This window comes from Chionomys nivalis, chromosome 9 (genome assembly GCF_950005125.1).
Source record: "Chionomys nivalis chromosome 9, mChiNiv1.1, whole genome shotgun sequence".
Classification (NCBI taxonomy): Eukaryota; Metazoa; Chordata; class Mammalia; order Rodentia; family Cricetidae; genus Chionomys; species Chionomys nivalis.
In genome coordinates this window covers 63316532-63338888 of record NC_080094.1, presented here as the reverse complement: position 1 = coordinate 63338888, position 22357 = coordinate 63316532, and the positions used below count along the sequence as shown (strand labels likewise).

Below are 22357 nucleotides of genomic sequence, written 5' to 3'. Positions count from 1 at the left end.
GGGAAGGGTTATATGATGGATGAAAAGTACAGAATTTCGTTTGAAACTAAGTATGATTATAAAATTATTGTATAATAGAGAGACATACATACATTGAAAACATCTAGTTTTACAATCAAAATGATTGCATTTCATGGATGATAATTGCGTATTAATAAATTGACAGAAAAATACCTTTATGGTCATAACCTAGGTTCATGCATTGCTTGCCTTCAATCTCTGATGAAGTATCAAGTTACAGAAGAATCAAAGCATATAGTTTCAATAGAAAAAGAAAAATATTTCCTTTGCTATCAAGTCTCTCACACTAACAAATGTATTTATTTCACTGCTCAAAGTACTGAAAGAATTATATTTTTATTTATTTTTTTATACTTTCCCCAATTAAATGAATTCAGCTCCCCAAACTTATTAAGCCTTACCGAGCACTGCATCAGTGAAACTGGAGTGCTCATTCCAGATGGGCAGATTTCAAAATCTCCGCAGGTATCACATTCTCCAATTTCATGTTTCTGATTTATCTTCTTAAAGGGTTTTCCAATAATGTGACTATGAAATAAATGAATGTACATTAGCAATAACTGCTTAATAATTGTTAAGGGTAAATACTTATAGCACTATGTTTTATCATAAATAAAATATCTGTAACCTGTGTTCCTCCTTTTCATTTTTTTACTCAGATAATTCTAATTAAATGATAATCAAATGCAGATAGTATGAAAGGAATTAGTGTATTCTGTGATTCAGTTAAATAACAGATATTACTATTTACATCAGTATGTGTACATAAAACATTAAGTCATTATCATTTGTCACCAGAGGACAGTTAAAAATGTGAAAAGGAAAAGAAAAATTATACAGAAATATTTGTTAATAAATATGCACATATACGCAATTTTGACTATGGTAGGCATGTCACCATAGATAATAAAGTAATTAAATTTGATAAAAACAATAAAAAATGTAAGGAACATATCATAGTATTGTTTGTAATGAATTTAATCATGACCACGTTCTTTTAAAAATAGTTACTTTATAAAAATTACAAATCAATAATCAAACAGATTTTATACAGTTTGTGTGCAGGGTAAACTATTCAGTTTACTTAGAAAATAGAATGAAGAATACTAATACTCATATTTATAAATTATAATATAGGGATAAATATGATTAAATAAAATGTATGAAATTCCCAGAGAATAAAACTAGTTTAAATGTAAAGAAGAAAATAGGATGAGAAGTACACACATACACACTAATAATAATAATAGAAAACAAAGCTATTTATTTGAGAAACCATGGTGATTATTGCACATGAAAGAGATTTGGAGGGAGGAACGGAAAGGGAAGCAATATAATTATATTTTAATTTAGAAAAAATGTTTGAACATAAGAAGATAAAATGAAAGTGATGAAATTCATGAACAGTATCAAAATAGCTCAGGTTTAAAAATAATCATGCGTGGCTACTAGGAAATACAGTTGTCTAAATCATTTCATTGTTTTTTAGGGACTAATTCTCATCATCAAAAATGCAAACCTATTCAAATATCTGAATCATCCCATACCCAACACTTGCCATCGCTTTCTTCAAGCAAACTAATATTTTTCTTAAAATATCAAAATACAAATATATCTAAATGTTTACTAACATGTATGCGTTGGCATGTGGTTATTGCCAGCAGTAAGGTGTTCATATCCATAATATATTCCACACATTTTAAAAGGAAAGATGCAGAAAGGAAGTAAACAGAATTCAGATGATAGTGTTAGGAGATAAAGTCTATGTATAAAATTCTTTAATCCTCAAGACAATGAGGAAGAAAGACAGAAAAGTCATATAAGAAATAAATATTTGTGATAAAGTAGAATGCATTTGATGCTTCATGCCAAAGGCAATGCTTCATTTGGTGTCAAAATCCAGAATATATTTGTTATATATAAAACACATAATGTATGTTTTATTTTGCTGTTGAAAAGATTGGTTTCCTTGTTGAAATACACACACACACACACACACTCAGAATGTATATGGATATATATTCAGCGTTTGGCAAGTTGAGGATGGAAGCTCAGAATTTGAAGCTAAGGCGGCCTAACAATGTAAAATATTGCTTCAACTGGAAGTCAGGACCGCGAGGGTTTGGTCTACCCACTGAGAGAGTGTGCCTGTTCTAATGTGAGCTCACCAAATCCAGCTGGACCTGGACTGAAAGAGCATGTGATCAAACCGGACTCTGAATGCGGCTGACAATGGGGCCTGACTGAGAAGCCATTGATAATGGCACTGAGACTTGTTCCTACTGCATGTTCTGGCTTTTGGGGACCCTAGTCTGTTTGGATACATACGTTCCTAGGCCTGGATGGAGAGAGGAGGGCCTTGGACTTCCCACAGGGCAGGGTACCTTGCCCTCTCTTAAGACTGGAGGGGGCGGGTGGAGGGGGAGTGGGGGAGTGGTAGAGAGAATGGGAGGGGGGGAGGAAGGGGAAATTTTTGAATGGAAAAATAAATTAAAAAAAATTTAAAAATCTGTATGAGTTTCTTTAGTAAATCTTACAATACTGTTATTTAAATGCTAACAACTAAGTGTAAATTAAAATTCTATTTAAGCATTACAAGAATTAGAGTCAAATCACCGAAATTATTTGAAGGATTAGGAACTTACCCAGCTGGTTCTCCTACATCACCCTTTTGTTTTTTCTGCACCTCCAAACTAAGTTGCTTGGGTTGTTTTAAGTCACTGAGTTCTTCTCTTAGTTCTCTTGTATTATTTCCAGACTATTAAAAGATAGAATATAATTTTTAAATTCTAGAGACTCATTCATCATTCCTGAAATATTAGGACTCATGAGATTATAAGGGATGTGGGTAGTTGGGGCTTGGGCTAAATTATAAACTTGATGGAAAGAGGAAAGAACCCCAAATCAGTTACTTTTCTTCAAAGCACTCAAATTGGTTTATATGTACATTGTCTATTTTGTTAAACTGTAAACATTAATTTTATAAAGATACAGTGTTTTAGTAATAAACATTATTAAAAACATTAAAGCAAAGTTTACCATTAGGGTGAACACATATCTCTTAAGGAAACTACAGGTACTTATTAACTCCTAAGTTTATTATAAGAAACAATATTTCTCCAGTTACCTAGAACTTTCATTAAGTAGACTTTTCTCTGACCCCAATAAATACTTATAATCTAAAGTACTCTAAATATCCTTAACTTGTGGGTTGCAACTGCTTTGCAAAACCTCTGTTTCCAAAAGTATTTACATTATGATTCATAACAGTAGCAAAATTACTGTTATGATGTAGCAACAAAATCATCTTATGGTTGGGGGTAACCAGAACATGAGGAACTTTACTAAAGGATGTAGCACTAAGATGTAGCGCTAGGATGTTGCACTAGGAAAGTAAAGAAGCATGATAAAACTCTAAGAAAGCTATAAGCCAATGTACATAGGTTGAAATGGGTATTTTATTAACAAGGATATAAGTCTGCATTGAAGTTTTACTCAAATGAAAACTTTATATAATTTCCCCTGGGCCAATCTATAGATAAAATTATAGATAAGTAGTTGATTGTTTCAATTATCCTTAACTCTTGCTTCCTTTCCCTCTGCAAATAATGATTACTTTCTATGAAGATGTCACCGTTAAATGGAAAGTTGTTCTTAGTGTCCATTATAAATAGGAAAATATGTGTCTCCATATACATCTCCAAGTAAAATTACCCAAATGATATCACGTTAGGTGCTATTTGAAACTGTTTGTGTCATTTCTGCCTTAGCCATCATTCTCATTCAGGGGAGGCACAATAGAGAGGCACAGGTGACTTTCATTTTTAAAATTAACATTTTAAAGTTTTAAAAATGGCCGGAAGTAGCTATGTTTTTGTTTGTTTCACAAGTTTATTTAAGTCATATTAAGAGTTCCTTTCAGATGTCCTTATAGCTTACATATCCAATAACTCTCTTATAATTTAGGGTAGCACATTTGGGACTCTGAGGAATCCCTAAAGTCCTGTCAGGTGCAGCAGAGACAGAATAACTGAAGTTTTGCCTCAGATTGACCAAGTGCCTCTCGAACTATATTTACACAATAAGATGTGTCATATATGAGGCTTTGACAAAATGTAAAATGCAACTGTTTAGTATTTATTCATATTTATTCAATGAGGCTAATTTGTGTCTTTTGAAAAATAAGAATTTTAGGGACACCTTAAAAAAAGACAAAATTTCTATTCCAGATCCATTCCCTTTCTGTCTCTCATTAGAAAAGAATAGGCTTCTAAGAGATAATAAAAAATCTTTAATGATACTTTATTTACCTTTGAATAAATAAAGCATGCCTGAATATCAGAAGGGGAAAGCTAAGCTATGAGAGGTCAGGCAGTGGTGACACACACTTTTAATCTCAGCAATTGGGAGACAGAGATAGATGGATCTCTGTGAGTTCAAGGCTACTCTAGGCTACACGAGACCAATGCAGAAACAAATCCAGGTGGTGGTGGTAGTGCAGCTTTGATCCCAGAACTAGTGAATCATATTCCTTTAATGCCAGCACTAGACAGAATATAAAATGAGAGGAGAGAGAGGCTTAGTCTGCTTAGTCTGTGAACGCCCAGCCTTGGCAGAGATAAGACTTCTCTAGTAGCTTTGCTTTTCTGGTTGTCGGGTTGAACGCCAATATCTGACTCTGGGTTTTTATTATTCATGCAACACAAAATAAAATATAAGAATAGAAAATGAAAATCATCATATCAAAGTTGAACAAGACAAACCAACAGAAAAATAAGAGTCCCAAGAAAAGGCATATGAATAAGAGACTCACTTATTTACACATACAGGAGTCCCATAAAAGTGCTAAGCTGAAAGCCATAGTATATATGCAGATACCTGGCACAGACCTGTGCATGAGGGAGGAACTGAGATGACTTGAGGGACAGGAAACTGTATGGGGATTATAGGGCCTGAGAAAAGAATCTATGAATAATAAAAGGGAAAAATAAAATCCTACCCAAACGCAAAATTTGCTTTCTCTTATTAATAATACATAGTATTAGGATCTTAACCTTGCATATGTAAATCAAATAAATAACGTAATCGTGTATCAAGTTGAAAACAAGAATTATACCACAGATAATAAACTCAAAGTAACATGATTCTCAAACACACCATCCATGCGGAGCATGCCATGTAGGCATGAGAAGATCCTGAGCTTGAGGATGGCTCCACCAAATTTTGCCCATCTTCCATTTCCAATTGGGGAGGTTTCTCCACACAAGAGCATTTATCAATCAGCCTTGTATTCAGTGAATTTGATACAGAATTGTTTTGCTCAAATTTCGTGTGATGTTCTGTATGGGACTTTTCTTGGGTGTTGTTAATCCTATGGATCCCAAAGAGATAAATATTGAATAGTAATAATTTTCTCTGGAAAGTTGCAAAATGATTTTCAATAAAAATTCTGACAAAATAATAAATTTTGTTTTGAGAGAATCTTAATATTGAAAACTATGCCAAATCGTACCTACTGAATACAATTATATGTTTAGAATTATTCTGAAAGAAGACATACAGTATGTGTCTAAGGAAATGACTCCACAGGTAAAGAGATTACAACACCATCATGGCAGCCTAAGACCAGAGTACAAATCGCCTAAACTGTGAATGTTCCATGTGGATGTAGGGCCTATTTGCAACCCTAGTGCTTCAGAGGCAGACAGCAGTCTAGCAAATTAGTGAGCTCTCAGCTTGAGGGAGAAACAATATCCAATATGTAAGAAGAAAAGAGATTAACTGAAGAGGACATCCAAAATAAGTCTTACCTTCACATGAATGCACACACATATGTATATGCCTATATGACCATACACAGGCAAACAGGCACACATACACATAAATGAGGAAAACAGAATACACACACAGAGACATGCATATTTGGGGAAAAATTCCATATAAAATGAAAGACAATTATATACAAGATAGCAGCAAAATATGACTACTTAACTGGTAAGCTGGTGCTAAGAGGAATAATAAATATTGAGGTCAGATTAGAAATACTTGAATTCAAAATATAATTATGTGATATGATGAGTATATTAACATTCATTATTTACTAACATATTAACTATATTTAAATTTAGTAAAACATCACATTATATTCTCAAAATATATACAATTAATAAAACAAAGCTATAAAAAGCAATAAACATTGCTGCTAGGAAGGAGAGTTAGGAAGTTAGAGGAAGCATCCAAAATGACATTCTCTCAAGCATTTGCTGTCAGGTTTTGTATAGAAAATATCACACATTGGTGCCACAGGTCAAATCTGACAGGAGCAACTTCTCAAATTAGATTTCCTTTTCCAAGGTATGTGGCATGTTTAGGTTTGTGTCAAGTTGACAAAAGCCATAACACACACTAAGCAATAAGAGAAGCAAGCAACTGGCTGAGTGATGATAAACAAACAGAAAAACAAATGGAACTTTGAGTCTATTCAGCTATTTCAAAAGTACTCAGGAATCAGATATTGGACTGGTTTCTTCTTGGCTTCTACACATGTTCTCTTACCGACAAAAAATTATCTTTGATAACACTGTGATTTGTATGAACCTCTTTTACTATTGTGTTCTTCTCTATTCTAAGTACAAGGAACATAAAACATGTGAAGTTTTACACATAAGACAAAAGTTAACAGTGGGGAAGAGTTAATTTTCCAGATTTCACTAGAACTAACGGCACTTTCCCCGGGAGTTTCAGTTGTACTCACCCGAAAACAGCCAAGCATTTTTTTTAATTACATTTTTTTAAAAGTTAAAGCATAATGGTTTGGCACACATGGGAAGTAAAGGCAGGCTGATCGAGAGCAATCTGGTCTACATAGTGAGTTCTGAAACAGTCAGAGATACATAGTGATACCCTATCTTGAAAAACACCCTCCCAATTAAACTACAAATTTATTATGTCTCTATTTATCTAGTCTCCCTCCAACCTATCCCATGTCTATTCTTTCTGTATTTAATGACCTCCTTTGATTATTACTGTTACACACACACACACACACACACACACACACATACACGTACAGCCTTGTGGGAAGAGGAGAAAAGAAGGCCTAAGGGAGTGAAGTGCTGAGTGAATGTGTACTGTTGACATGGGAACATCCATGTCAAGGTTTCCAGAGTCTCAGTAAAGTGACAGGTAAAACCTTTCCAAGATGGGACTCAGAGGATTGGCAAAGCTTTGTGAACTGGAAAGAGTTAAATGTGGTGCAAACACTGGCAACGGAAGCTTCTTCCTCTTCCTGGATGCTGCAGCTTTAGATGGCTTGCCTAAGAGAGTAAACAACAGACCCTTCCACCCTGGTGCTGTACAAGGTTAATACACTGAAGTAAAGCACCATGGCAGTAGTAGTAATCGTTTATCAGAGTACATATACCCCGTCTGACCCCATCTTTATGTCCATGTGTCCATGTGCTGTTCTTATTTATTCTTCAGCTGCCCTTGTCTGATTTCCAGATCCACATCAGGCAGGAAGTAACACAATCTGCTGACATCATTCTGTGCATGTGTGTTCTTTGTATATATTGATGAGCAACTTTATACCCACATGGCTGAATCTAACTAGAAACTTTTAGAAATATGTGGCTGAAAATCTGGGTGCTTGGATTAACTATATGAGTATGACTAAAAGAGGGATGGGAATAAAATATGCCTCAAACAACGTTTTATCAGAGACCACCTTCTGATCTAACTTTCCAAACACACATTGCCAGGTAGCTTTCTAATTCCATTGGTCTCCATATTCAACTTTACTAAAATACTATTTAGCAATGACTGAATTAGCTGATTGCATCTTCTGTGACATTTTCATTTACTCACCTGTTTAGTTCATATAATAATAAGTTATTATTTCTTATTTCTTCCAGATAGTATTGCTTGTACTTTTCAAGTTTTCTTTTGCTTGACTCTTTGGAAGTTTTAAGTCTGGAGACTTCAGACTGTAAGCTCTTTATTGTGTTTTCCATCTCAGTTATTACCGAAGTGTGCTTCTTACTAATGTTCTTATTTTTCTGAGCAGCTGTCGGTGCCTACCACAAATTGAAATTTATATTTAGAGAAAATATTACTCAAATAATGCTAGTATATTTGACTCTCTGCCTTTTGACATTTTAGTCTTTCAGGGTTGAGAAAATGATTCAGACAACGATTTTTCAAATGTGTGAAAAATATGTTCCTGTTTAAAATATTCATTGCCAGTATAAGCAGTATTAAATCTGAATTGTTAGAAAACCTACTCATTTATATGGTATTGGGAACTGATCTCACACATTGGCGCCTTGCTAGGAACACACTCTAGCCCCAAGCTATGCTATTCATCCTGAACCGTTGCTTCCCATGGAGTTAGTTGATTCAAAGAGAAATTGATGACTTATCAAAGATGGAGTTGCCTTCTCCATGGATGAAAACCTCAGAGTCTAGCCATACTCCAGTAGATGGTGTCATAGCCATGTACATACTGGCATCAGTGAGCTTAAACACCACATTAAAAACAACCCCAAAATGGGCACATAAAAAAGTAGTAAAAGTGTAAAAGTAATGAGAAAAGAATTAAAGTGTAGGTATTAGAAGGCAGATTAAAACACTCTGTATGCACAAAATTATTTAACATTAAAGTATTTTTAATGAGATATTTCATATGTTTCTTAAAGTATTTCTTTTCATTGACAGAAAGGAAACATGAAATGGACATACCGAACTGGGACTGGGTTCCAGGCTGTGGTGTGTGTCTTGCAGATGTTTCTGTAGATGTTCTATTTCCTTCTTTTGGTTCTTCACTGTAGCCATTATTGAGGCATTTTCTAGTTCTAACCTAAAAGATATTCAAGTATATTTTAGAATAATTTTTTCACATACCAATTTTAAATGCCACATTATTTTTACTTTTGAAGGTTTAGATGTCATACATGTCAAACAATATCATGTTTCATTGAAAGATTTTCACAGAAGTCTATTATTGTACTTTATTCTTTGTTGCCATTAAAAAACCATCTTCTCCCCTCCCCTTTCCCTCTTCCTGGATTCTTCTTTCTCCTACCTACTCTTGTTTTCTTGACTCAAATATCCCAACTAATCCTGTGTTAATACCTTCTCACTTCCCATTAGAACTCTCTATTCCTTCTCTCAGTCCCTTTTCTAAATGCTTACACACTCACACACACAAACCAACACATAACATTTATATGCTCATATGAAACAGTGACTTTATAAAATAAATATACCAAATGTCCACGATGAACAAATTGTAAAATTGTACCATTTTTGAGCTTTTGATAAAAGAATAAACAAGATGTAGGTACATGAAAATTACATATTTTTTTGGTTGGTACTATTTGGGAACTAATATTCCACATGCATGCGGAGCCATGATATACTGTTGAGTTACTTCCCAAACTGTGTTGTGAATTTTGAGAAACATTTAACAGTTTCACAGTGTTTTCATATTAACTGTAAGTTATATAAATTTCATATTATTTATTTTCTATATAAATATATGCCAATTTAAAGTTTACATGTGTAGGTGATCTTCCATCCTCTGTACATATTCTTTTTCTTTTTGTAACTGAATGAAAGATAAAAAATAATTTTGTTAATACTTTGATATAAATTGAGCCATCAAATACTTTCATATAAACTGAGCTATCATCTCTTGATGTGATAAGGCTTTTTATAAAGTAAGGGAAGACCCTCTTATACTCATACTTTATGACTGCTTTGATGCTACCACTACAGGTTTAATTCAGTTGTTGCACCAGGATTCTCCCAACCCACAGAGCAGGAAGTAATATGGCCTCACTGTTCATAAAAATGAGCTAATGCTGCTAAAGGACTTTAGTTCCTTATGTTTCTATTTTATCTCTAATCAAATATTGAAGCTGACAAAAATAAAAGGGGAAAGGCCCTTGTGGCCTTTGTGATTTTGATTTACAAGGACTACATAGTCATTTTAACTTAAAAAATTGTGTATATATACACATATGACCAAAGCTATACCAGCAATGGTAAACATTGACATAATATTGTGTAATGTATAGGTTGTGTGGAGTGGCAAGATCACAGTTGTAACTGAAGACAATCTGAAGTGTTCTTTGGGGGCTGTTGTCTTTTATTTTCTTTCTATTAAGTATGGAACTGAAAAAGTAGATTAGGTAGGTTGGTAATGAACTCTCAAGAACCATTCACTGCTGCCTCTCCAGAGCTGTGATCACAGCAGGCACTATCATGTCTATTTTTAATGGGTTCAGAGGACTGAACACAAGTCTTTCTGCATGCTTGTAAACATTTTGTGCTATCTTCCTAGTGCCTAACATGAGAATTTTTGTTATTATTAGATATTTTATTGAAGGGTGTGACCAAGGTGTTGAGACAGTTTAAACACTAATGCTGAGTGTGAATGTGTGAGCCTTAATCCCAGCTCCGATTACTACAAGATGTTTGTTCTGAAACAAGTTAAAGTCCCATGTCTCAGGTTTTATTAATCAGTAAAATGCAAATTGTAACAATATCTACAGCTCTTCAGTACTGAGAAGTTTTTCACGCAATACACACATTTTTATTTTTGTGTGACACAGTGACAGGATTCCTCTATCTAAGCAAACTAATTCATTCTTAATTGCATTGGAATACGGAGAAAGGATACGTGTCCAGCTCTGCATGCAACTTTCACTAATTCCACTAGCCGATGGTAACTTCATCCCTTTATTTTATAGTACATGTATCACAACATAGGGATTTAGGTATAAGCTATCCAAAATAATGCTTCCCCTAAAAAAGCCTGCATATTATGTCATTTATTAACTTGTGTGTAGATGGAATGATCCTCAGAGGTAGCTAAAGCCACTGATAGGAAAGCATTGCAATCACACTACAAAACGAGTTTCTCTGGACTCTTTACATGAGAAAAATATTTGACTATCTTAATTATTTACTAGTTTACTTTGCACTCTTATTCTGTCATATCAGTTTTATTTTTATCATTTTGTATAATCTCTTCTATACAATATATTTCAATCATGTTCTTTCCTCTTCCCCAAATCATCCCATATTACATCCTACTCTACCATATTCCCAACTTCATCTTTTCCTCATTTACTCAAAGAAAAAAACACAAGAAAAACTGCAGACAACAAAAAATGGAACTCAAAACAGATAAAGGAAAATAAAATCAATGAGATGAAAAATACCAAACTAAAAGAAAAAGTGAACACACACTCACACCCATGAAGTCCATTTTGTGTTGGCAACTCTTGCTGGGCATGTAGACTGTTTGATATACTCAGTGACATTCTACTGGAGAGAAGTGATTTTCTCTTCCCAACTATGTGCCAATCATTAAAATCTTTTTGATTATGGTGAGAATTTGTGATTCCATCTCCTAAGTGTTGGGATTTGTTTTTTCTGGTTTGAACCTGAGCAGTCTTGTGCATGTTGTTACAGTCTCTGTGAGTTCATATATGCATAAGCTGTACTGTGTCTGGAAAATATTGTACTGTATCCACCACCTCAAAAAGTTTCTGTGTACACTCCCAAAAAATACCTCGCCCAACAAAAAGCAGGAACCAGTTTGAAGACAACTATGCCCAAATTCCTAAATATTGTTATAAATGTTTGTTTACATTTAAAGGAGAATATGCTATAAAGATGAATACTTTACATTGGTATGGATCTTGGTTTATTGATACAAATTTTAGATAAATCTTTTATATGTACATTTCTCTTCTTGATAAGTTATTGATTTGTACAGGTCATTTAATAATGTAATGTATAATTAAGAAATATAGGTTAACAGATGAACATCTATAATAGTCTACCTTGTAGTCATGTCTAGATATATAGAGATACAAACAGTTAGATATTCTTCAAAACTTTCAAAGACTACAGAATATTGCATTTAAAATGTCTTAAAAACTTAGACCTTTCATGACAATGAGACATATCTGCTCCTGGCAGCAATCAATCTACTTCAAGAGGATGATAGACACTAAAGAGGCTCCTTATGGCATTGGTTAGCCATATGGGCAAGAAGCTGCTCTTGCCTGAACTGCTTGATATTATGCTGTATGAACTGAACATGAAGGACCCAAAGAAAAATGACTGCTGAACTTGCACAAATGTGAGATGATTCATCGGGGTTCCTGGCTCATGAAAGAGTCTGCTAGACTTTCTGAAGGACACAGAAGAAAGTGACTGACAAACTGCTAGTATAGGTAGACATGTGTTTGAAATTTCCTGCTTCATGAAAAAGTCTACCTGACACTATAGGTCAATAAGGTGAAGGTAGAGGCTAGCAATGATACAGAAGAACTTTTTGGGTGACTGTCTAGGTAGCAAGATGTCTCTGTCAATTCTAGAGTTTTGGAAGTTACTTACCATGCATTTTCTGTTAACTTAGGTAATATTCTATCCTTTTGGAGTCTTTGATGGAGTTGAATAGATATAATTATAGTTTTCCTTAGTTATGAAAAAAGATAAAGTAGATATAAATATTGTAGTTGTCATTCTTGCTTGATACCTGTTTTGTTATATGTAATTTTACTATGTTAATGTTAAAACCTTCAGTTTTATTTAGACAGAGAAGGAAAGGTGGTATTCCCCTCTGTATGTTGTGAATAGCACTGGTTAATCAAGAATCTGTCTTGTGCCTGGAAGGGCAGAATAGAGGTAGGCAGGGAAACTAAACTGAATGCTGGGAGAAAGAAGGCAGACTTGGGAGAAGTCATGTAGTCCTGCCACAGACAAACGTCGGATGCTCTACGGAACTTTATCCAGTAAACCACAGCCATGTGGAGATACACAGATTAATGAAATGGATTAAATTAAGATGTAAGTGCTAGCCAGTAAGATTTAGAGCTAATAGACCAAGCAGCGACTTTAATAATATAGCTTGTGTGTGGTTATTTTGGGTCTGAGAAGCCAGAAACAAAGATACCAGCATGGGAGATTTGCCAAGGCTTTCTATGTATATACTAATTAAGTTTGCATAGTGATAAAACTGACAAAGAAAATGTTTTTGTGGTTACATATCTGTTAAAAAGTGAAATATTAAATCAAGGCATATTTACATATTAGTGGGCTGAAGTTGCAATACTATTTTTCTTAAAGATTAATTACCTGCTTTAATCCCACATCTCTTGTTTTCAGATACATTTCAAGTTCATGTGTCTCTGTAACTTGTCTGTTGTATTGCTCTCTTCTCTCAATCATCTCTTCTTCCTCTCTCTGATCCTCTTCAAATCCATTATAAGCACAAATTATTTTGCTTCTCATCTTTACTTGTTCTTTTATGGTTGATCTGTGGTTAAATAAGCTAATCTTAGAATTACTCTAGTCAGAAAACAAAATGTTCATTTTATAAATTGGACTCTCATAAGTGGCTTATAACATTTCCAAAATTTATACTCTGAGTTTTCATTTCTATTCTAACTTCTAAACTTTAAAGAAAGATACACAACCTAATATCTATGAGCATTCTTTTCATGTATCCATTTTATCACAATTTCTACTTATTTTGCTATTTATTATGTATTTTATGAACAATTTAAGAATTCATTTGGGGAATTTTAATAGCAAGTAATGGTGATCATAATAATAAACATCAATATGCTTTTAAAAGAAAAGGACTTAAATTACTGTTTTTTCTCTTTAATTGATAGAATTTAATTGGTTAATTTAACCATTACTTGAGTATGACTAAGTAAAGAGATGCCTACCACATGTAAGGTCCTAGGTTTGATACAAAGAATCACCCAAAATACATATTAAATTTGTTAGCAGATTAAAATAATCACTTGTAATGATGTGAACAAGAATGGGTCCCATAGGCTCATGTACTTGAATGCAGTGGAATTGTTTGAGGATTAGAATGCTTAGGAGGTGGCCTTGTTCAAATTGGTGTGGCTTTATTTGAGGAAGTGTGTCACAGGGGGTAGGCTTTGAGGTTTCAAAACCCCATGCCAGGCCCAGTTTTACTTTCTTTTTCTGCCCTGATAACAGGAAGTACAGTTTCGGATACAGCTTTAGCATCTGTTTGCATGACACCATGCTCCCTGCCACCATGTTCCAAGCCATGATGACAATGGACTAAGACTTTGAAATGGTAAGCAAGCCCCCAGTCAAATGTTTTCTTTTATAGGAGTTGCTGTGGTCATGGTGTCTCTTCAGAGCAATAGAAAACCAAGATACCGCTTAATAAGAATGATCATATTTTACAGGAGAAATATTAAAAAAATATTAAAATAAGTTTGAGCTTCTAAGTATTTCAACAAATTTCTGCATGGGAAACATTCATTATAAGCATTTAGAAATAGTGGAAATTATTCTCCTCAGTTTTGTTTCTTACAGAATAATTTGTAATACATAACAAAATGTCCCATAAAATCCTACTTGTCTAATACAGATGCTTAATTGTGGTAGGCTGGCTCCATATACATATTACATTGGGATTTTAAAGGGCATATGCATTCGGTTATCTATGTATGAGACAAAGAAATTAAAAATATTAATGATTATATAGTGGATTTATTATTTCTAAAAATTTCTTCTGCCCTTTAAACACAGAAATTTTCTCTTGCAAAATGTCAAAAAGAAACTAAGAAATCATCAAAATCCATTTACCCTCTCTATCACAAAATGTCAAAAGGAATTTAAGAAATTTCCAAAATCCTTTTGCCAATCTTCAGTATAAACAGAGCAAGTGTTCTACAAAGGACTATGGTGTTATACCTCAGCATACAATTTCTTTCTTTCCTTCTTACAAGTTTTTTCTCTAACCATGAGTTCTCTTCTTTTACTTTAGATAATTCATTTTTCAGTTTAGTTTTTTCAGAGAGTAATTGAACATTGGTTTTCTCAAGTTCTCCTAACTCTTTATATGGATCAAATGCAGGTGTACATTTTAAGGAGCTCCCAGGATCTGTATGAAAAAGAAAACATAAAAATAAAATAAGTAAGCACATTCTATGATAAAACAGCACTCATTATACTAAGTTCTGGAGAAGAAACAAACTAGATCTCTAATATTACTCAAAGTTTAGCAGATAGAGCAGACAAATGTCCATTATGACTTCTGATAAGCATCGCAATAAAGCTGAGTTTTCATATCAACGAACAAAATTAATTTGCACTGAGCCTCAACACTAATCCCAGGGAGAATGAGGGCTGAATATGGAAACAAAAAAGAAGGCAGAAAGAAGACACACAGCAAGTAAGACACATCTATGCCAATATAGAGAACATACTGAAGTTTGAGCAATGTATTTCTGTCTATGATAGAGAAAAATGGACCATTGTAGGTCATGGAACAAAGAGAAAGAAGCTTTCCTCCATGTCTATAGACTCAGCACATAGGAAGGTAAGTCTGAAACATTTTCAGTTTTCATTCATCTGGAGCTACATGGCATGAGCATGTCACAAATGAAAAAAAAATTGTGGGTTTGTGGTTAAAATCACTGCCAGGGCATTTCCCCAACTCTCCTACAGCCCTGGATACCAGACCAAACGTTTGCTCAGGCTCCCAGCTCTAAGATGATGAAGCTGATCATACCTTAAAACTAATGCAGTTTTGGCCAAGAGCATTAAACTAACAGAGAAAAGAAAAATGCAGAGAAAGAATTCTGCGTATTTGCACAGGGTCCTCAAATATTTAGCATAGAAATGAACACAAGGATGCCAGAGCATTCCTGAGTCTGAGGTGAAAGCAGTTGAAATGTTCACATGATGCTACAGCCATGTTCACATAGTGGCAGAAAGCATCCTATTGACTGAGCTAGATAAGTTCATAATTTACAGGATGTTGGGCAGATCTTGTAAGTTAGGCAAGGAGACTGAGAAGAGTGAAATTCAAATATAAATTTGAATTGATAGTTATAGCCTGAACTAGGTACAAGCCGCAGACAGACCATTACTGCAATCAGCTGTACTTTCTGATGAATTACCAATGTTCTGCAGGAACATTATTCCTGTAAACAACAGAGGAACCTGTGGTCACCATAACTCAAAAATTAGTTCCATTAAATTCTCGTTGAATGTTATGTTGTAATGTAATGTTTGTGAGACTGTATGGTGCAGCTTCTGATATAATTAGGAGGATCAGTATCACAGCAAACACTGTGATTATTTGACTCTTAAACCATTTCTGTCCCCTTTTGCTCAATTGTTCTATAGGTGTATCTTTTGGGACTAAGGTCTATAACTCTACATTTTAATTGGATGTGTGCTGAGAGTCATTTCATTAAGAAAGCTGCTAGATTAAACCAACATGCATATTTTAAAAATATCTTGACTTCAAATTTAAGTCAAAAGATATGCTACTTTGGAGAAAAGTTTTTGCTTTTGTTCCCACAGGGAATGAGAGGCTGTGAGTTCATTCTGTGTTTAAAAAATTATGGTTTGATTGAGAATGACTCCCTGAAAAATCTCTGATGGAAACGAATGACACAGATGATCCAATGATTTAGAGCACCTCTGTTGCAGTTTCCTCTATATTCTACATGCAGAACAGCTTCAAGGCTGCTGGCTGACATGATCTAGACTCACAGAGTACTCCAGTCAGGACTGGTCTAAATTCCTAAATTTTCATAGGGTCCTCAAAAGATTACCAGTGACTCCAATAAGCAGAAAGTAGTCTAGAAAACTACATCAACATTGCCTAATAATTGACTATAGATGTTTGTTATCCTTAAAGGGGTTGTCACATATTGTTATTGGGAATAGAAAAAAAAGCTGAACAAAAGATATTAGATTCAAGGATCTTTTCTAAAAAGAAAAAGGGGTGGTATGGAAATTGTAAGATCAATGGGGAGATTATTGAATCTAATCAAAAAACAGCTATTAATCTTAAATATTTTACATTTATATGGATTATGACTTATTAATAAAATTTAAAAGATAATTTCATTATATTGTATGTATATCATACTCTTGTTTAAGGTTTATGTTTATACAGCTCATTTAAAAATGTAATATATAATTAAGAAATACAGGTTAATAGTAATCTATAATAGTCAACATTATAGTCATGTTAGGCATATTTTCAAGGTCATACATAGATATGTTTAGATAGATGGTCTTAAAACACTTCAACGATATACATAATATAACATTTAATATGTTTAACTACTTAAGGATTTAATGACAGTGAGACACTTCTATGCCTGGCAGCACCAATCTACTTCAGAGATAATGGGCATCACAGAAACTACATGTGGAATTTGTTTTCTTTATGGCAAAATATAGCCATATGATCAAAGAAACTGCCCTTACCCTAACTGATGATAGCTATTGTACAAACTTGGCAAGGAGAACAAAATGAGGGAACTGCAAAACTTTACCAAGGTAGGATAGCCCTTCAGAATTTACTGTTTCACAAGAAAGTGTGTCAGATATACTAGGCCTGTAGGCAAAAGATGCATGACTGAACGTGACTGAAGAACTTTGGGTGATTGTTCAGGCAGTGAGATGTTCCTGTTGTTAGGTAAATTTTCACCCTTCTGGGGTCTTTGATGAAGTTGGAGACTAAATACTTATAATAGTTTTCCTTATTTATAATAGAAAGTAACTTAAATTCAAAACTTTAAACTCACTAAGACAATACAGAGAATAGAATGTTTTTGCTAGTTTGCAAAATACAAATATACTGGATACTCTAATTGTAATTCTTACTTAATAACTGATTTTGTTATATAAAATTTTACTTTGTTAAAGGTAAAATTTTACTTTTTAATTAGACAGAAAAGAGGGAGTGCTGTGAAATATCCTCTTGTACACTATAAAGACTTATCACTCATATTAGCTTTTAAAAACTTTTGATTTGCCACTAGTCAGGCAGAAAGTGACCAAACTAAAGGTGTTGGGGTTGGGAAGGTTGAATTCAGTACTCACCAGCCTGGGATGAAGATAGAAGAGTGAAATGTTTCATAATCTAGCACTGAGAAGTGGCAGTTGATTTTTAAATGAGGGACAGGAGAAATCAAATATCATTTTTTTTAGAAATATATAGAAGCACACAGACATGTGACAGAGGTCTCAGAAGATTTGATAGCAAGGATGATGGTTCTAGATTTACTGCTGGTCTATGTGGAGATAATGGTAACATGACCTCAAAAGTGTGAAGGCACAGGGACTAATCAGAGTCAACAAAGAGGAGGCATTGGTCATGGCCATAGCATTTGACCAAGAGAATACAGTGCTTTCATTTTAGATTAGTTCAAGGATAATTCTTGTATGAAGAGCATGACAACTCAGCAGGGTTCCACAGGCAGTTACAAGCAGTGTGTGTACATGTAATACAAAAATCACTTTATATTAATGCAATGTTATTGGAAACTCACCTTCTGCTGAACACGATTCAATTATTCGAGACAAGGCATTAAGATCATGTATGTCTCTTTTTGACTTTAGAACCTGTAAGATAAAAAATACTGTCTACAAAGGGGATAATTCATCTTCTTTTATAATCAGAGAAAAGCGTACCTTTTGAAATTACCAATTTGCAAGGCATTTTACAATAGCTACCTTCTTAAACATTCAAATATACTATATTTAAACAAAAAGTTCTACAGATTTTGCCCTTCTTTTTCAGACTCTTCTTTTTTTGTATTTTAGGCTTGCCTGGAACCTATAAATGAGTTCAGGTTAGTCAGGATCTCATGGAAATCCTCCAACTTCAGTCTCGTGACTGCTGAGACTCCATGGAAGTGCCATTACAATCAGCATTATCTAATTTTGCAATTAAATATAGTTGTTTTTGTAATATATTCCTGTCTTTCATAAAATATATTGAACAAATTAACACCTGTTTATACAATACCTTAATTTTTTCTTTAGGTTTGTTCTTTTTGTCCCTATAAATAGAAAACATATTTTTAGGTAACATTAACACATAAAAAAAGCTAATATCTAAAATGATTAGGTATTCATAGAAGATGCCTTATAACTAGTTATGCCATTTGTAAAGTTCATATATATATATATGTATATATATATAAAATCACATAGTATCTTCTATAAGTACAATTTAGTAATAAATAGAATAGAAAATGGAAAATAATTTCGGTGTTAATAAAATTATGAAAAATTAATTTTGATAAATTTTCTGACAGTCAAGACAAAGCAATCATAGTAGTGTGTATACTATTAAATATGAATTACTACATCAAGTTTATTTTTATTTCATTTATTTATTTATTTATTTTTTTTGATTTTTCGAGATAGGGTTTCTCCGTAGCTTTTGGTTCCTGTCCTGGAACTAGCTCTTGTAGACCAGGCTGGCCTCGAACTCACAGAGATCCGCCTACCTCTGCCTCCCGAGTGCTGGGATTAAAGGCGTGCGCCACCACCGCTCGGCTTCTTATTTTATTTTTAATGATCTTATTTTTGAATTTATGTATGTACATCATTTAATCCTTCAATATTCTTTCAAACCCTCCACTGTAGCTATTTTTGCTGTTACAAATTTATTTCATCTTTTTTATCATTGTCCATGCATGCATGTATATATATGTATATATACATACATATATGAAATATGCATTTATTTTTAATATATAATTTTTGAAAGATTGCATGGTATCATGGGAGCTACTTCTCAATGAGTTCCAGCTCAGGAGCATCAGGGCCCTGCATCTTGAAGTGCATGGTGCCTTCAGCAATAGAAATTTACATCTGGGAAGCAACCAAATGCAATAGAAATAGTCATTTTAATATTTTAAAGACTATTAGTATGTAAGATTTCTTGGACAATTGTGATCAACACCTTAAAAGAGGGCATCTCATGTATGATCTTGAGGTTTTGGTTAGGAATTCTTTGACTCATGGATGGTAATTATCAGCTCATATAAAAAAAGTTTGTTCTAACTTATATATATATATATATATATATATATACACACACACACACACACACACAAACTTATGTGTAGTATATTTTTTCAGGTAGATAGTTAATTCCTTATTACTTTCTTTAGAATACTTACTATTATTTTACTGCCCCTTTCCTTCTGCTGTATTTCTCTTCCCCCTACTTAATTAGAGGCCCCCTCTTTCTCATTTTCCTGATCTGATATCTTATATTCCATTATTCCCTTCATTACTGCTCCCCAATCCTCCTATCCTGCTGACAGTCCTAATTTATTTTCAGGTTTCTGAAATTACTATGGGATATATACTTACACTTGAACCCCAGATGGGAGGGAACATGCATGGGCCTCTACTGCTGGAGACATCTCACACTCAGGACAAGTATCCAGAAAAAAATTTCCTTGTTTCTTGTGCATGCATCTACAAGCACATTCAAAACCTGTATATTAAACATTCTTCAACAATGTTTATTATGTATCACATATATGTGCACCTTTTCTATTTTGCCTATGATATACTATATTGATTATCAGAATGTTTGTGGTTATGCTTAAAAACATTTTTCTATTCTAAAAGAGCCCATCCTCAAAGTGAAATTAAATTGTTAGATCAAAGTTGTGATATTTTTTAAATGAATCACTGTTACCATATTATGGCTTAAAACTGATATACATACTGGTTTCCAAATTTCTTTTGCCTCACATTTGACACCCAGATTGTAATATTTTAAACAAAATTCATCAACATTGATGGTATACAATATTACCTAATGTTCTTTGTCCTGGTTTGCTTGTTGGCTGTCCAAGATTATCCCTAGTCAAACCTCACGTTAGGCATGGAAATTATCAAGAAGTAGAATTAATGTACAGGGCAGAAACAATACCTCGGTTGAGTTCTTCCTAGCCTTACCCATCATGTTTCTCTGTCTCCTCAACAGCAGGTTGTGGCTTTCTAGCTTCTACATAGTTTCTCTGTGGAATAAAGGTTTTTATAGCAGCAGTAGTAGGTGCAGGAGAAGGAGCATTGGGAAGATCTGTTACTGCAACAGAAGTAGCAGCAGTAGTTACAGCAGGAGTGCCTGGAAAAACAAAAGCAGCGGTTAGCAGCAGCAGCGGCAGCGGCAGCAACAGGAAGAGACACAGCAGCATAAGTAGCAAATGCAGCAGCAGTAGCTGCAGCAACAGTAGAAGGGATTGAAGCTTATTCGGTAACAGGAGGAGGAACACAAGAAGCTACAGCAGCAGCAACAGAAGCAACGAAGGCAGCTGCTGCAGCAAGACCAATAGCAGCAGAAATAGCTGCTGCAGTAACAGCAGCAGCAACCACTGCTGCAACAGAAGCAAACTCAACAGTAAGAGAAGTAGCAGTCACAAAAGCCACAGTAACAGTGGCAGCGGCAGTCGCAGTAGCCACAGGAACAGAACTGTCAGGTGCAGCATCAGGAGGAACAGCAGCGAGAACATTAACATTTGCAGCGGCAGAGGCAGCAGCTGCAACAGCAGGAGCAACAGCAGCCATAACGGCAGTTACCGCAGCAGAGGCAGCAGTGGCTGCTGCAGTGGGAGTAGCAGCAGCAACAACCGCTGCAGAAACAATAGCAGCCCCAATAGTAGCCCCAGACACATCAGGAGTCACAGATGCTTCTGTACCTTCAGAGGCCTGTACTGCATCTTCTGTTTCACTGCTTATACGATTCTTCCTTTTGGCTTTAACCTTTAATTGAGAGTTGGATACTAAAGTTAACTATTTTTAATAACACAAAGCTGTTTTCCCCAATGGTCTTTATGAGTTGACTCTTGCATATTAAGAATTTACTTCATAAAATTTTTATGTGCTCAGTTTGTCTTAAGAGGTCATGGAAAGTTTGGAGAATTCTGTTTCATTTATTTCTACGTGAAAAGATATTTTTTCTTTTATCTTTTAAATTTTTAAATGGGACACTCTTCATTTGGAGCTTTTTCTTTCATATATGCATTTCTAACTCATATTTCTAATTTCTATATAGCTGTTATAAAAGAAACACTCTGCTAGTGACATATAGCATTGAAAGTCACTTTTAGAATTGTGACTTTTGTTTCTTCTACAACAAAAGGGGGGGGTGCTCCTCTATCCGCACTAAGATAGTTCTCACACAGCCTTTTATGAACCTTCCTTTTTCTTGGGCAACCTAAATGTGAAGGTGCTCACAAAAATGAAACCAGGTTTGCCCAAAGAAAGGAACGCAGTGGAACTTCAGAGCTCTGAGTATGTTAACTTGGAATAATTGGAAAATATAAGACGATTTTTAAATTTCACATTCATGCACCATAAAATTTGGCAACTATAAGAAATGTTATCACATATGTTATCTTCAGATCCATTTATAAAATTCAGCACCGTATCCACTTTAGATAAACAGTGGAGCTGACAGTGTTTGGATATCTTTGAGGAAAGTGGT

General features: G+C 34.4%; 1 protein-coding gene across 1 annotated transcript in view; it reads right to left on the bottom strand.

Moving 5' to 3' along the window:
- LOC130881018 (ankyrin repeat domain-containing protein 26-like) overlaps nucleotides 1–21068 on the bottom strand; it is a 54671-nt gene extending 33603 nt beyond the window's left edge. The window contains exons 1-6 of the mRNA XM_057780194.1: nucleotides 20830–21068; nucleotides 8761–8878; nucleotides 7888–8096; nucleotides 5179–5392; nucleotides 2667–2779; nucleotides 423–549 (exon numbers count right to left, since the gene is read on the bottom strand). Coding sequence (XP_057636177.1) covers nucleotides 423–549; nucleotides 2667–2779; nucleotides 5179–5392; nucleotides 7888–8096; nucleotides 8761–8878; nucleotides 20830–21068 — 1020 coding nt within the window. The remainder of the gene's footprint in view (nucleotides 1–422; nucleotides 550–2666; nucleotides 2780–5178; nucleotides 5393–7887; nucleotides 8097–8760; nucleotides 8879–20829) is intronic.
- Nucleotides 21069–22357: the final 1289 nt, after the last annotated feature.